General features: G+C 35.8%; 3 protein-coding genes across 4 annotated transcripts in view; 2 read left to right on the top strand and 1 right to left on the bottom strand.

Annotated features, from left to right (window-relative positions):
* LOC144850042 (carbonyl reductase [NADPH] 1-like) overlaps window positions 1-15,276 on the top strand; it is a 93,939-nt gene that overhangs the window by 41,576 nt on the left and 37,087 nt on the right. The window lies entirely within an intron of this gene.
* On the top strand, window positions 461-10,308 carry LOC144835884 (uncharacterized). The gene is made up of 13 exons (XM_078691006.1): window positions 461-1,258; window positions 1,755-2,385; window positions 2,662-2,778; window positions 3,112-4,703; window positions 4,836-4,981; window positions 5,366-5,496; window positions 5,807-6,121; window positions 6,486-7,231; window positions 7,478-7,698; window positions 7,982-8,171; window positions 8,621-8,758; window positions 9,009-9,132; window positions 9,328-10,308. The coding sequence occupies exons 1-13, from the start codon at window positions 461-463 to the stop codon at window positions 9,801-9,803; spliced, it is 5,625 nt and encodes a 1,874-aa protein (XP_078547132.1). The 3' UTR covers window positions 9,804-10,308.
* Window positions 10,264-15,192, bottom strand: LOC144849532 (uncharacterized). 2 transcript variants are annotated; one of them, XM_078706471.1, is made up of 5 exons: window positions 15,123-15,192; window positions 14,578-14,663; window positions 14,291-14,488; window positions 13,753-13,825; window positions 10,264-12,915 (listed from the first exon to the last, which is right to left on the bottom strand). In XM_078706471.1, exons 2-5 carry the CDS (start codon window positions 14,599-14,601, stop codon window positions 10,568-10,570), a joined length of 2,643 nt encoding a protein of 880 aa, XP_078562597.1. In that variant the 5' UTR covers window positions 14,602-14,663; window positions 15,123-15,192; the 3' UTR covers window positions 10,264-10,567. The 2 variants fall into 2 exon arrangements, with proteins under 2 accessions (XP_078562597.1, XP_078562605.1); XM_078706479.1 differs by having other exon boundaries at window positions 15,149-15,179.

The following is a 15,276-nucleotide window of genomic DNA, read 5'->3' as shown; positions in this document are numbered from 1 at the left end:
GAGTCCATTATTCTGATTTACAAACATATATAAGTTCTTGAAATTTGTCAAAGAAAAGAAAAACACAGGTATTTATTCAATGGTGTGATTTTATAAAATATTTCAGCTATTAAAATATAACAATTAAAGACACATATAGGCTAATGTAGACTTTGACAAGCAGCCAATCATTGGTTGAAAGGAATATAATAGGGATACCTTTTATAGAATTAACAATATAATTGGTTTGAATGATGTTTAAAATATATATTTATACAGTAGTTCACCATGGTTTCTGCTGTGCATTGTCCAAGTGTTATTTTTACTATTCAACTACTCTGACCAATCACAAAACAGAGTTTTCTTATAATTAACATTTATTTTTAATAATGCTGAACCATTTGACAGATAATAGGCTACTTTTGCCTGCTGTATTCCACAGTTTATTTTATCAGCTTATATATTTCTTTACAGAATAAAAATGGCTTCTGCAGTGGTCAAAATTTCAAAGAATGCTGTTGAAATGAGTCGTATCAAAACAGACGCTTTGAAATTTCGAGCAGAATCAGAAAAGCGAATGAAATCTGTAGATATTTTACGTAAGCCCCAAAAAATTCAAATACCGGCACCGTCTAAACGACCAAAACTGACTTGTGAAGATTTTGTCCTTGATCCGCATCCAGACGGAAGTGAATTAAAGATGTGTAACCTGTTTAGACATCCAAACTTCAACCATCGTGACTTCTTAGTCCTTCATGTTCATGTTGATCTTCCGGGACAAGAACTATTTGAATGCCTGTCAAATGGACTACTTGTAAGTTACCGCAACAAAAAAACCAGTCCTTCTCGGTACAAGTTTTTCGGACACAGTTCTTCCCAACTTAGGAATCGAACATGTTACATGTACAACGAGAAGCTAGGTAACCTCAATGAAATCATCAACCTGTTTGGAGACTTCAGTAGCATCAATAACGTTGCCAAGCGAGCTGCAAGGATTGGGCTGTTACTTTCCACCGCAAACGAAGTCCTCCGATTGAAAGATGCTGAAATTGCAAAGGAAGGCGATATTGAACGAGATGGGTATAACTTTACTGACGGATGCGGAACAATATCGATTGAATGCGCAATGAGGGTTACCGAGTCAAAGGGTCTAACAGAACTATATAAGAACCAGAATCCACCAGTACCCTCAGTCTTCCAAATTAGACTGAAAGGATGTAAAGGTGTATTGGTTGTGGATCCAAAACTCCAGAGAGGAATCAAGCTAAGGGACTCTTTGGTAAGTATACATTACAATATTTAATATACAGTGATAATGCAGCCTAATAGTATAGGTTTAAAACACCTAATTAAACACCTAAATAAATTCCTGTCATTTGATTGGACAATTGTGGGTCACATGGCATGTAATAGTACACACTATTTAACGATCGACTCATAAACATTCATTGTTTGTATATAATATAACACCTAAATAAATTCCTGTCATTTGATTGGACGACTGTGGGTCACATGGTGTGCAATTGTAATACTACTGAATGATCCACTCATAAACATTCATTTTTTTATAATAAAGTATAGTATAGTATACATAATCATGAAAAATTGACTCTCTGCTTGAGTATTGATGTATGCTATGACATGCAATAGTACACACTATTTTAATGATCCACTCATAAACATTCATTATTTGTATAATAATGTATAGTATAGTGTACATAATCATGAAAAATTGACTGTCTGCTTGAGTATTGATGTATGTATTTGTCTTACAGGAGAAATTTTCATGGAAGCTGGTTGAGCCACACATTCTTGGAGTGGTCGACGATGGTATTGCTAAACCATATGCATACGGTAACCTCATAAAGCATTTTATCAGAATTCTTTCAGCGTTGGGGATCCCTGATAAAGCGTTCCTAAAGCTTCAGACCACATTCTTTGATGAACTGCAAAATCTGGAAAAAGACAAGTGGATAGCAGTGAAACATCTGTATATCAATGGGCGGAGTGACCTTGCAGAGAAGGTGATAGCAATGGAGGGAAGTGATTACTGCTCTAGGAGAGACATCAGAGAGGTTTTGGAGAGCATTCGAAGGAAAGTGTTTGATGACAGAAAAACTGGTGCTTCTGATAAGCTAGAACGAAGCAAGAAATCTAAAGCTGAAGGCCTCAATATTCGAGCAGAGATGTCGCGTAATGTCTTTGGTGTATGTGACATCTCCGAGACCCTTGAGGAAGGAACGGTGTTCTTTCAACCGACCATACGTGGAAAATCACAGGTGATAAAAGGTAGAGTGTTTGTTGCAAAGAGCCCAAGTTATTATCCTGGCGATATCAGGATACTTAATTGTGTGGATAACAAACACATCAGACATCTTGTTGACTGTGTAGTCTTCCCAGTGAAAGGTAAGCAGACGAACCATTACCAAGTCATTATATTTCAATTAAAAGAGTGATATTTTGTTACTGGTTATTCATAGCATAGTACAGTATGTTTTATACTATTATAATAGAATTCAAGATTCAATTTATTTTCCAAATTGCAAAGATTATTTGATGAGATAAGTGGTTAAGATAAAGCAAAAATGGAGGAAACCCCCAAAAGAGCAAAGCTCATTTTTATGGCTACTAGCAGTATATGGCCACAAATTCTAATAAGTTTCAATTATAATTATGTTATAGGCAGCCGACCCCATTGCGATGAAATTGCTGGAAGTGACCTGGATGGAGATAAATACTTGATTTGTTGGGATCCAACATTGGTTCCAAAAACGCACTGGCAACCAACGTCATATCAAGGTACTGGGTACCGTCCTTCTCTTTCGTTGGTGACAAATGTCTTCTCGGATAAGGACTATAAATCATAGGTCCAGTGTTCACATCTAGCTCATGTGCACTTTAAAGAACCTAGTACATCTTTTGAGATGAATAGGTAGGGGTTACCTCGGTACTAGTACACACACAGCCACTGATCATAGAACTGGGCCCCTGGGAGACCTGTCTTTGACTGAAGAGGTTACTCAGTATGAATAAATAAATAACAATAACATATAACAAACCATCAAGTGAATGTATTAGTGGATATAATGAATGAAACGGTTTATTGATTTTGTTAAATGTTTGTCTTTTAAGGTTGTAAGGCAAAAACGCAAGCAAATATAACCACAACACAACTCATAGATTACTTTGCTAGATATGATGTCAGACTGGTGGCAAGGTTCTCAAATCTACTCGAAAAATGGGCAGACATGGGTGGAATCGATTCACCAGAATGCATGGCCCTGGCTAACCTATTCAACCATGCAATTGATTCAGCAAAAACTGGTGAAAATGTTACTATTCCTAAATGCTTGTTAAAAGTTGGCCGTCCAAAAAAAAATGCATTTATTTGTCAAAAAATGGTGAGCAATGCAAAATTGCTGAGTGGTGAAACGAAAGACAGTATCTCCAAAATTGAAAAGGAGATGATAGAAGAATATGGGGACAACTCAGAAGAATATAAAACATTTAAAGAGGCAGCTTCACTTGTTTACAAAGCAGGTGAGGTAAGAACAGAACATTGTTTTGGGGGCGATAGCAACGTACTGCAACGACAACGAAGTGGAATCATACAGCTTCTGATGATACGATACAATCTAGAAATTTGTGAGAAATCTACAATACTGTCACATGATCTTATGAACGAGGATGAAAAAACAATTTTTTCTTTATTACGAAGCAACAACTGGCCGGCCGACGATTTTAAACTCTTTCGAATGATGTTTAAGTGGTGCTGTAGGAATGACAAAATGGATCTTCTTTCCGAGTTTTGTCAATTGATCGACTTTACAACATTCACCAGATTGCAGCGAGATCTTGCAATGGTTGATTGTCCAGATAGCACGGACGTAATCAAAGCAAACCATTCAGGCCTCAATCGCTCATCCATTTTGTCTCAAGAAGATATTGCTACTCTAGACTCCGAAATATCCCCTACTAAATGGTCTTTAATGTACACTATGGCGGACCATACTGAAGAATCATTTTCTTGGGAAGAAATAATAAGCAAAGTCGCTGAAGATCTTCCAAAATTACTGGTCTGCAAGTTTGACCTTGGTGGAATATGGATAATAACTATTCTTATACCCGGAGCGCTTGAACTGTCGCAAATGTCTAATGATGCGACGACTTCTCCTGGTTTGAGGGCGTTTGTTTCGATTCATGGTTTCAAATCAGAGAACTGCATAGTTGATAGAGGCCAATTCATTCAGGCGGTACTTGTACGTCGTAGCAGGCTGCAAATCTATCCAGCTGATCAATCGACAGGAAACACGTTCATTAACATCATGGAAGAAAATGGACGCACAGTAATGAGTGTCGCCCTCCAGAATTTCTCCACTGGGTTTAAGAGTAGACATCGTGACGCATATCTGAGACGGGAACCTGTAATGTCTTGTGAATTATTTTTAGGGTATACAGACATTAGAATGTTACCGACATACTACATAGCAGATACAGATCCTCCGGATGTAGGACCAGTTCTAAATGATGCTGAGGTTCCAGAATTTGAGTACAATGAAGATGATTTTCCAGTGGTTTCTCATTCACAACATACTGAACACAAAAAGACCTGGTTTGACGAGGTTGACAAGCAGTTTGATGAATTGAAGGTTTTTGCAGACAATGAAACTTTACTGGATTCTCAACTACAGGACTTTTTTGCAATGGCTGAGGGAGATTCTGAGGTGGGTTTTTAAAAAACTACAAATAGTGTATGAAAGAGTAGCTACAGTATAGACCTACAAATGTATAAAACAACTGCATAGCTGTATGGAATTTTCTGAGCTTAATTTGTTACTGAACTGTGTTCTTTTCAGAATGGTGCTTACATAGCAAGTTATACAGAAATACTTTTTTCGAAAACAAATGCCAAACTGAGCAACGACTACACTGATGACCGGTATTACAAGTTACTTTGCTTTCTTGCAATGGAACGCCATTTTGCTGTACCAAAGACATCAAGGTTACTTACTGTACACATTCTTTAATTCTTTGTTGGCAATATTTATTCTATCGAGAAATAAAATACTGGAGATTGCTCTATATCCTATAATCATTAAAACTAAATTAAAAAATCTGGAAAGGTCATGTGCCAATTTGACCTTTAAGGTGGTGCAAATTACAGCACACTTAAATTTGACAAACTTCTACACACCATGATACAAACACCACACCTATAAAGCTCTGTCTACACTATCAAACTTTATGTGAACAAAAATGAGATGTGCCCATAATAAGGACTGATAGTGTAGACAGAGCTTAAAAGCACCACTGAATGCATTGAGGAGTGCAATTTGTAGAACACCTACAATTTTTAAAACACAAGTATCATTATTATGATTTCCAGGTTTTTGGAAAGTATGGAAAGAAAATGTATATATTTTCGAGTAGACACATATGTAAATTTCCTAAAGCTATTGATCTATGGGAATGCAGTGGAATCACATTCTGTGGATCTTCTCAAACAATTTGAGATCGGTAGGTATTAGAGCTAATGTAATGATCACAATACAGTCAGCTCTCCCAATTCCGGACACCTTTGGGCTCGCCAAATATGTCTGGTTTTCTGGAAAGTCTGGTATTCAGAATGTGTTTTTAATGGTAAAAAGGAATTTGGGACCTTTGGGACCTCACAAAAAGTCTTTGGGAGATTTTCCGGTTTTGGGAGAGTTGACTGTATCTGGCCCGATATTAATGTTTACAGCATTTTGTTACTATATTGTACTGTAGAAATGGATAAAATAATTTAAAAATCATGTTTTTTATATAAAAGTAAATTTGTTTTCAGGTTTATTTCCGCTGGATCCAACTGATTTCAAAACAGAAGGTGCTAAGACATACTTTCTAAGATGGACCAGTCTTTTGACAATAGAGGTCTTAGAGGAAGCCAAGGTGTTTAAGAAGACTGCCATCAACACAGACAATTTCTCAAAAGCACATGCCTTCCCAGAAAGCAAGCTGGCAAGATGGTTGAACATTCAGGCTCCACGTCAGACGTTTTTACCTCAAGATGGCATGGCACTTACTCCATCTCATCAAATGGATGAAAACCTACTGTTCCAACCAAAGTACTTTGCCGAATGCGTGCAATCAAAGAGAACAGGTAGGTATCCTGTGATATTATGTTGCATGTATTTCTAATTATCACTTTGTGACTGGTATTTTAGTAGGCCTACATGTTGCTGTATAAGCAAATTAATGATTTTTTCCCCAATGTATATATGAACTATAACATGTCCCAGTGGTCTAATGGTAGGATGTCTGCATATCAAGTAGACGATTCTGGGTTCAATTCTTGGTTGGGGTCAGATTTTTCTCACAGATTTTTTTATTTAAATTCTTTTATTCATTCTCACAGATTTCCTCATCTTAACCGTTATAAAATGTATTAATTAATCAGGTGGTTTAGAGTTCTTTTATGCCTGAGTAAGTTTATATATAATTATTACGTTTTCTGTTCTTTGAAGGTCTTATGATTCAGGTTAATCTTATCTGCAAAGTTGGCTCTTCGCCAGATGAGTTGAACATTGAAGATGTCCCACGCAACAGCTACTGGCGTGTTGACAGATTTGCCAGCCTTGTCTCATATAGACGCATGATAGATGCTCTGAAAAACATATGTGCTCTTCCAAGTGATACCGTTAAGGAAACCTGTCCAATCGCATCAGAAATCTCACCAGAATTTCATCATTCTGATGTTGTAAATGCAGACAATGCAAAACAACCAGAACATGAAAGAGAAGTTCAAGATAATTCTAACACTTTAGAACAATCAGATGTTTCTGATTCTGGAGCTGCCTCGTCTACACGTCGTAAACCAGCAAAAAGGGGTGAGGCAAGAGTCGGGAATGAAAGCCAAATGGAAGCAGTCAATGCTGCAATGAATGATGGGATAACTATCATCCAAGGTCCACCTGGAACTGGAAAGACATTTACTGCCGCTGAGATTGTCAAGAGATGGGTTGACACCTGGGATTCAAAACCAATTCTGGCATGTGCGGAAACCAACGAGGGTGTAAATAACTTGATTATGAAAGTGTTAACACTTGGTTTCATATCTCCAGATGATATGGTTCGAATTGGAAACGTTAGTAAAGTGACTGATGACATGAAACGCATAACTCTTGAGGCAAAGTACTCGGCTGGAGGACACAAGATGCATGCTATGCAGATGGACTTTGCTGTTGCAAAAGATATTATACATCGGGCTAAGGTACTGTAAAGCTCTCTCCACTATCAAACTAGTTTGACAAAACAAGTATGTGCCCAAATATGGTAGTGATATGTTTAAATATGGTAGTGATATGACATCATCATGTCCATATATGGGCACATTTTTTTGTCACATCAAGTTTGATAGTGTAGACAGAGCTTAAATACTAACTATTCATTGTGGATCTTTTAGCTTATGAGTCGATTTAACCATTCAATAATTCAAATATCTGTTTCAATTTCGCAGATCGTTTTCACTACCTGTATTGGGGCGGGTGTAGGCTATATGACAGACCAACATTTCCCACATGTTCTGATGGACGAGGCGTCACAAGCTACAGAGCCAGCAGCCATGGTACCGCTGCAATATGGCTGCATACGATTATGTCTTGTTGGAGATGACAAACAACTACCTCCGCTGGTGAAGAGCTCTAATGCCGACAATCTCAAAATATCTATATTTGAAAGGTAAATGTTTGAAATGTGCTCATATGAAATTCTTCTGATCATGTTAAACGACGAGAATTGGTCTACATAGAACATGATTAAGCTTTGTCTAGTTGACAAAAATAATGTGATGTGCTCATATATGGACTTGATGATGTCATATCACTACCATATTTCAGCATATCACTACCATATTTGGGTAACATCACACTGTTTTTGTCAAATCAGTTTGATAGTGTAGACAAAGCTTTAGAATTGGTTTATTGATATCAACAAAAAATAATAAACTTGTTATTGCATAAAGGTTAAGAAGGAGCTTCCCAACACATCTTCTGAACACCCAGTACAGAATGCATCCAACGCTCGCAGAGTTCCCATCTCTGAAATTTTATGAAAGCAAACTACTGAATGGAGTAGACGCAAAAAGCAGACCTCTTCCGTGTGGATTTCCTTATTACGAAAAAGGCCAGCCTATAATCTTCTTAGATATTAAGGTAATATAATTCAATAGCTATTAGTACAAATGATTAAACAATGAACAACTATTTTTATTTCATGGTATCATGGTCTGTGTACATTTGCTTTAAAGTTGTATATTGTGATTGTGAACAGCTAGACAATCTTTACTGAATGTCTAAAGAAGACGGTTATTTCAGAAGGAAAAGAAGAATACATCAGCAGCATCTTTATGTTTCTGTACTACCATACTGGTATAATCAAATCAAACCCCCCTCCCCTCCCTAGAACACAAAAATGGGAGGCCTACATCCAGATCAAAAGTCAATACTGGGACTATACTCAGGGACATGCCTATTTGTGAAATCAGATATAAAGTAGAGGGTAGGATTAGACCCAATGTGGGATTATACCACAAGGATATATGCAGTACTTACTTTTTGTGTAGTCTTCTATTCTCTTTAGCATGTTTTACTTTCTATTGCAGAGTAAAGAAACGACGACAGGTTCTTCCAAGTCAAATATTGATGAAGCCAACCGCATCAAGACACTTGTTGCTGGATTGTTAAACGCAAAACAGATCAAGGAAAGTGAAATAGGGATCATATCACCATATACGGCTCAGGTACAAAATAATACAAATCACAATTTGATATAAAAATATATACTGTACTTACATAATGTAGTATAACTATAACTAAGCATTCGAATTGAACACAACATGCGTATATGCTATTCATTTAAATTTCTCAACCAGTTGACCTTTGACTTGTGTAAACTTTGACCTGAAACATAAACAGTACACAAATGTATCCAAATGCAATCTAATTGCTAATTGCTTTGATCTATCTAATGTAAGTTTTCATACCTGGTAGGTTAATTTAATCAAGAAAACACTCAAACAGAAAATTGATGTCCGCACTGTGGATGGTTTTCAAGGACAGGAAAGAGAAGTGATCATATTTTCTGCTGTTCGGTCGAATAAAGATCAATTTATTGGTTAGTACACTCTAACTATTCAACAATGGATATGAGAAAATATGATGCATGAATATAAAAAAAAAGAATATATAGTTATAATTTTATCATTATTACTGAAAACTTTTATACAAAAGTTAAATTAATTAATTGTTTTAACGAAGTAAACTCACAAAAATGATGGTGATAACGAACCATTTACCTGTAATGTTGTAGGATTCCTGGACGATGAACGACGTTTTAATGTGTTGTTAACGCGGGCACGACGAGGTTTAATCATAGTTGGAAATGCAAGTACATTGAGGAGTAGTGCCCTGTGGAGCCATTGGATTAATTGGGTCAAAGAAATGAATGCAATGGTGTCGGAAGCAGATATGGAGTCTACAACCAAATCTGGAAGGGGTGAAGAGGCTGGCGAATCACAAAATATCAGGACAGAGAAACAGGGGGATACAAGAGATAGTTTTGAGCATGGTAGGAGAAAAAGGGGTCGAGGTGGTAGCAGTCGGGGTGGTAGAAGTTGGGGTAATAGCAATCGGAGTGGTAGCAGTCAGGGAGGTTACAGGCAGGGTGGTAGCAATCAGGGTGGTGGCAGTCGGGGTGGTGGCAGTCGGGGTGGTGGCAACAGTCAGGGTGGTGGACGCAGAGGTGGCTACAGTCAGGGTGGTGGTAGCAGAGGTGGTCACAATTAGGGTGGTGGCAGTCAGGACTATAATCGGTGTGGTAACCGCCACCATTGTAGAAGTGATCGTTTGGGTGGTGTAAAATACTAGTTAATGAATGCTTATTGTCAAATAGAAGACAAAACAATAAATTCTTTAAATTAATTAAAGTATCACATTAAAAACTAATTAGCACGTCAACATAATTTATTTAAATATTCTAATATAATACTAGATAACAAAGTAACAGTAACTTTTCAACGTCAAGGCAAAACTAATAAAATACTGTAACTTAACATTGTGATCCCTGTATAATTCTTTGACAGAATCTATGCCAAATTGAAAAAAAGAACAAATGTAAATTTAATTAGTAATAACAACATTTTTTAATTAAAGATTTTAACAATATTGAGTATCATAAAATAATCAAATTTAATTTTAACTACAAAAATTATACATAGCTAATAATTTGCTATTTAAAAAGATTAAAATAGGCCTATAATATAAATTAATACTGATACTGCTTTAATTTGCAAAGTTCAAAATTTCTTTATATTAATATATTAATAATTATATATTAATATCTATACATACATGTATCGTAAAATAGATATAAATAAAATATTTTGAATACTGTTTTTGTATTAGTAAGAACAATCTAAATAAATATATATATACAATATATAATTTTAGTCTGGTCCTGACTAATGTTTTCAATATGAACAAATACAAATTCATCTTCTGCACATTTTGTGTCTCATCTCATATATGAACTATCACATTCTGTGGAAATTCTATCGGACTCCAGTGCGGTGGTATTTCCTAATATGACCATTAAGTATATGAGGACGCGGAAATGACATTCTGCACTCTCTACACTTATATCTATGCGGCATGTGCGTCCACACATGTCCAACTAAGTGACCCTTCTTTTTGAATCGCTTCGGGCAAATAGAACATGCGTACGGTCGATTTGGCAAGTGTTCCAAGACACGTGCCTTGTGAACAGTGAACAAGTGAATCTTAAGTTGAACGCGATCGGTGAATGTTTCCGTGCATAACGTACATTGTTGTGCGATTCTGGTTAAATTCTTGTCTTCATCTACTTGTGACGGTAAGCAATCAAATAAGGATTTTAAAGCTTTGTGTTTCTTTAGATGAACTGGTTTACTGCAGGAAGCAATGTGAACTCTAAAGGTCTCCTGCTTTGCGAAACCAACATTACACACTTTACAAACAACAGGTTTATCAACAACTTGTTTATTTTCAAGTCGGATTACATTTTCTTTGGAACGGAATTGATGAAACGATGACAATCTGCTTTTACGGATAAATATAGGTGGTCTCTTTTTTCCTATTCTCGAAAGAGGACTGTTATCACAGGTTTTTAGCACGATAGGAGTTGTAAGCGACTTTAACTGTTTTAATCGAACAAATGGCTGCATACTGCGGATGTCTAATATTGCCCCTTTGTTATCAACGCACCGAATAGGTTCTCCTCCTTTTGAATTCCACTGTAATTTTAAAGTCACCTTTCTGTTATAATTTCTTCTGGCCTCATTTTCAATGAAGAATTCCCAAGTGCATTGTGTTAAGGTATTCCTAATAGGTACAAAATCTGGCCAATTACTATCAATGTCATTGTTGCTGTGGTCAACTTCGGACATAGTTGTTGAATCTGGTAGATTCTTTTCACCGTCAACTTGTGGATTCTCTTCCTGTGACTTAAGATGTCTCAACTTTTCAAGGATCATTTCAACGGTAATTCTTTTAATGTCCGAATACTCAACTTCATTTGGTTTTAAATCATTAATTTCTTTATTTAACGGAACTGACCTCTCTAAATGACCATCTGGTATTGGAAGACATGACACAGCATCAGGTAGTAGCACATTATTCACAGAATCTGTCAACAAATTAACTGGAGAATTGGAGATGTCAGTTGCAGATTGTAAATCTTTGGAAGTCAATGGTTCTGGAAAATGAGAATCTGAAGAAAAGTCTGTAATAGATTGATCTTTATCTGAATGGCTTAAGGTGTTAGAAATTGACTGCAAATGACTTCTTTCCATCCCTGATATGAAAGAGTCTGAAGGAACTGCTGAAAGAGAGTCTGAAGGAACTGCTGAAAGAGATTCTGAAAGAACTGCTAGAAAGGAATCTGAAGGAACTGCTAGAAGAGCGTCTGAAGGAACTGCTAGAAGAGATTCTGAAGGAACTGCTAGAAGAGAGTCTGAAGGAACTGCTAGAATAGATTCTGAAGGAACTGCTAGAAGAGAGTCTGAAGGAACTGCTAGAAGAGAGTCTGAAGGAACTGCTAAAAGAGAGTCTGCAGGAACTGCTAGAAGAGAGTCTGAAGGAACTGCTAGAAGAGATTCCGAAGGAACTGCTAGAAGAGAGTCTGAAGGAACTGCTAGAAGAGATTCCGAAGGAAATACTGAAAGACCACTATTGGTAGAACTTGTTAATTGAGTAGAAAATTCTGCACTTGTGTTTGATGGACAGGAAGCGCCAGGAGAGTCTTGGTGAATAGGACTTGAGCGATCATCAGATAAAAGAATTGTTGGTACAACTAAATCTTGTAAAGAGACCTCTTCTGACACATCAGACTCATTATCAGAGAAATCCATACAGTTTGTTGTAGTAAATGGGTACCCACGTGTCACAACAGACAAATTACTGACTTCAGAACTGTTTTCTTTGGAATTTTTTGACTTAATTAACTTACAGTTATTAGCAGGTGATATGTTTATCAATTGCGTATTTTTTTCATCAACAAATTTAGAGTAACTGTTCTCACTTAAACAACCGTGTTCCACTGTATCGCATGTTTCTGAATGAAAATCAACCGACATTGTCTCTTTACACTCCATATTTTTACTTGTTTCACAACATTTTTCATTGCTGTTTTTGTACGATTGTTGAGATATTTGTTGCAGCTCTTCTGTGTGGATGTTTTGTTCCACAGAATTTACAGATTTTGCTATGACTTCACAAGTGGATACAAGATTTTGTTTTACCTGAGCACCATGTGGAATTGAATTCATTCCAATCTTTGGTTGTTGTCTTTCTTTTGAATGAAAAATGTTTCTATCCTTACTTTGTTTTAGCTTATTGACAAAATGAGTAACATCAAGAATACCTATAATTAATCAAATAATAATATAATAAATTAATAATTAAAGAGATTTTGTCCCAAAAAACATGAAAAATGAAGATTAATGAAATCAGGCTTTGAATAGGCCATTTTGCAGTTTTAATAAAGTTATTCACTTCAGATCCAAAAAATCATTATTTCACTTATAAAAGACAAAAAAAATGGTAAATTGTAACCAAAAACCATTGTCTGACAGACAATTTAAGTATTTTTGCTTTAAGTTACATTTTTTTCAGGTAATTTGTTTTATCGATCCAGTTTTGGTCAAAGTGAATAACTATTATGTGACATTAAAATGGCATGTTCAACAAAAAATTTGGAAGAAAAAAATTGTTTAGAGAGACAATATATTTGTAAAGAATTATAGTCCACTATGAATTGTAGCTTTATAGCAGGTTGCATTGTTATACAATACTGGATTCACACATTTTAAGAAATGATGTACAATAACAATCTTGTTCTTTTTAAAATTACTATTTAAGTGTCCAAGGAAGTTTAAATTCAGACTTAATTTTAGAATTGAAGCCTGAGGGCCCTGGAGGTGATAACATCAAATGGTTACCTCTACCATGTCTATCTTAATGATGATGGTTGGGTGTTTGTATGCTCCCACTTAAGGGCAGGGTTCATGGAATGCACCACTATCTGATAGGGGTGTTTAATAAAATGTTATATATTTGAGTTGTAGCTCTCTTCCCAGAGAGAATAGGCCAACAATAATTTAATTTTATTTATAATATACCAATAATTTATTTCATTATATTAATAGCAACATTTTTTAATTATTATTTATTTATTTTGTGACCAATTATTTTTACTTACTATTGTGGCTTTGAATTGCTTGTCTACAGGTATGGCATCCACATATCACCATTTGCATCCTCCAATAAATGCTCTGTGAAGAGATAACATCAATTTAAATGCAATCAATCAGCAATAGGTTTGCACTCTTTCTTCCTTGTTGTAATTATAATGAAATGTTCTCAATAACTTTGACTTCAAAAAAGATGCAATTTTTGGTCAAAGTGGACTATAATTATATAACTAACTAACTATAATATGCGACATTAAAATTATTTTAAGAATTATTTTTTTAAGGGGACAATACATTTTTAAAGGTCTGGCTTGTTTCTGGTCCGGCGCTGGCATATCAAATCGAACGTCAATGTTTTGTTTCTATGATGATCCACAGGGCTATGCACTAATCGATATACGCGTGCAAACATAGCATTGACGTTTGATTTGGTTTGACAGCGTCGGACTGGAACCGTGTCGGAACAAGTGTGAAAGACCCTTTAAACATATCATATATCTTTTAAATAGAAATGTCCTTTTGAGATTAATTAAATTAAGTTCTTACTAAATCCTGTTCATACTCTTTATAGTAGACTTCCTTATCTTCTTCTTTCATTTCATTCCATACTTGCATTACTCTTTTCTTTTCTTCCTGCATACTTCCAGCATTAGTGGGATTTGTTGCATTCCATTCAAGGAGAAAGAATCGAACACAAGGTTCCTCCGGGGGGATTAAAGGCCACGACGGGATGTATGGTGCTGACTGTGGAAACAATAGTTATTAAAACATAGTAACTTCTAAAATTGTTTTGGAATCCAATTGGGTAAATAACAACTATAAATATGACTTACTTTTCTTGGAGTTGTTAAAGCCATTTTTGCAACTTCCAGTCAATATCACACATCACAAACCACAAATTCATAGCAACATTTTAAAACTGTAAAACAAGAATTTCGATGTGTATTTAGACTTTATTGTTTATTGGTATTTTTAATTAAATTATTCTAATTTTAATTTTAATAGCTAGGCCTAGGCCCTAGACTAACTTTACGCTTGGAAATAAGTTAGTCCTAATATATATTTCGTTCACTCTTCATAGCCAGTACTTCTGGTTTTGTTTAATAGGCCTAGCCCTGTTGCGTGTGTTAGTTGCCCAGGGCCAAAACTAGGTTGGTAGACCTACTATCTATAGTACTACTAGTTTACTAGCCTAGGAGGCCAAGCTAGGTTGTTAAAGTTAATGAAAAAAACAGACACCCAAGTTAAATAATTCGACCTCCTCTCTCTAAACAATTTCGGTCAGATGATAGCAAAGCCTAGCGTTTATCTGTTACTGTACAAACAAAAATAATGACTTGTATGTCTTGTAGTGCTTAAGTTGTATTAATATATTTACCGTTTTTTATAATTTAAAATACATACAATACCGATTTTTTACGGAGCATAATTTTCACCTCCATGCACATATTCTAGGTTATCGCTGCTGTCACGTTGTTACGGTTGACCAGTTTCAAAACATGGGGTACTACGCCACCAATAATGAAATGTGA

Source organism: Antedon bifida, chromosome 1 (assembly GCF_963402885.1).
Source record: "Antedon bifida chromosome 1, ecAntBifi1.1, whole genome shotgun sequence".
NCBI lineage: Eukaryota > Metazoa > Echinodermata > Crinoidea > Comatulida > Antedonidae > Antedon > Antedon bifida.
The sequence above is the reverse complement of the archived record's forward strand: the minus strand, read 5'-3'. Positions and strand labels throughout refer to the sequence as shown.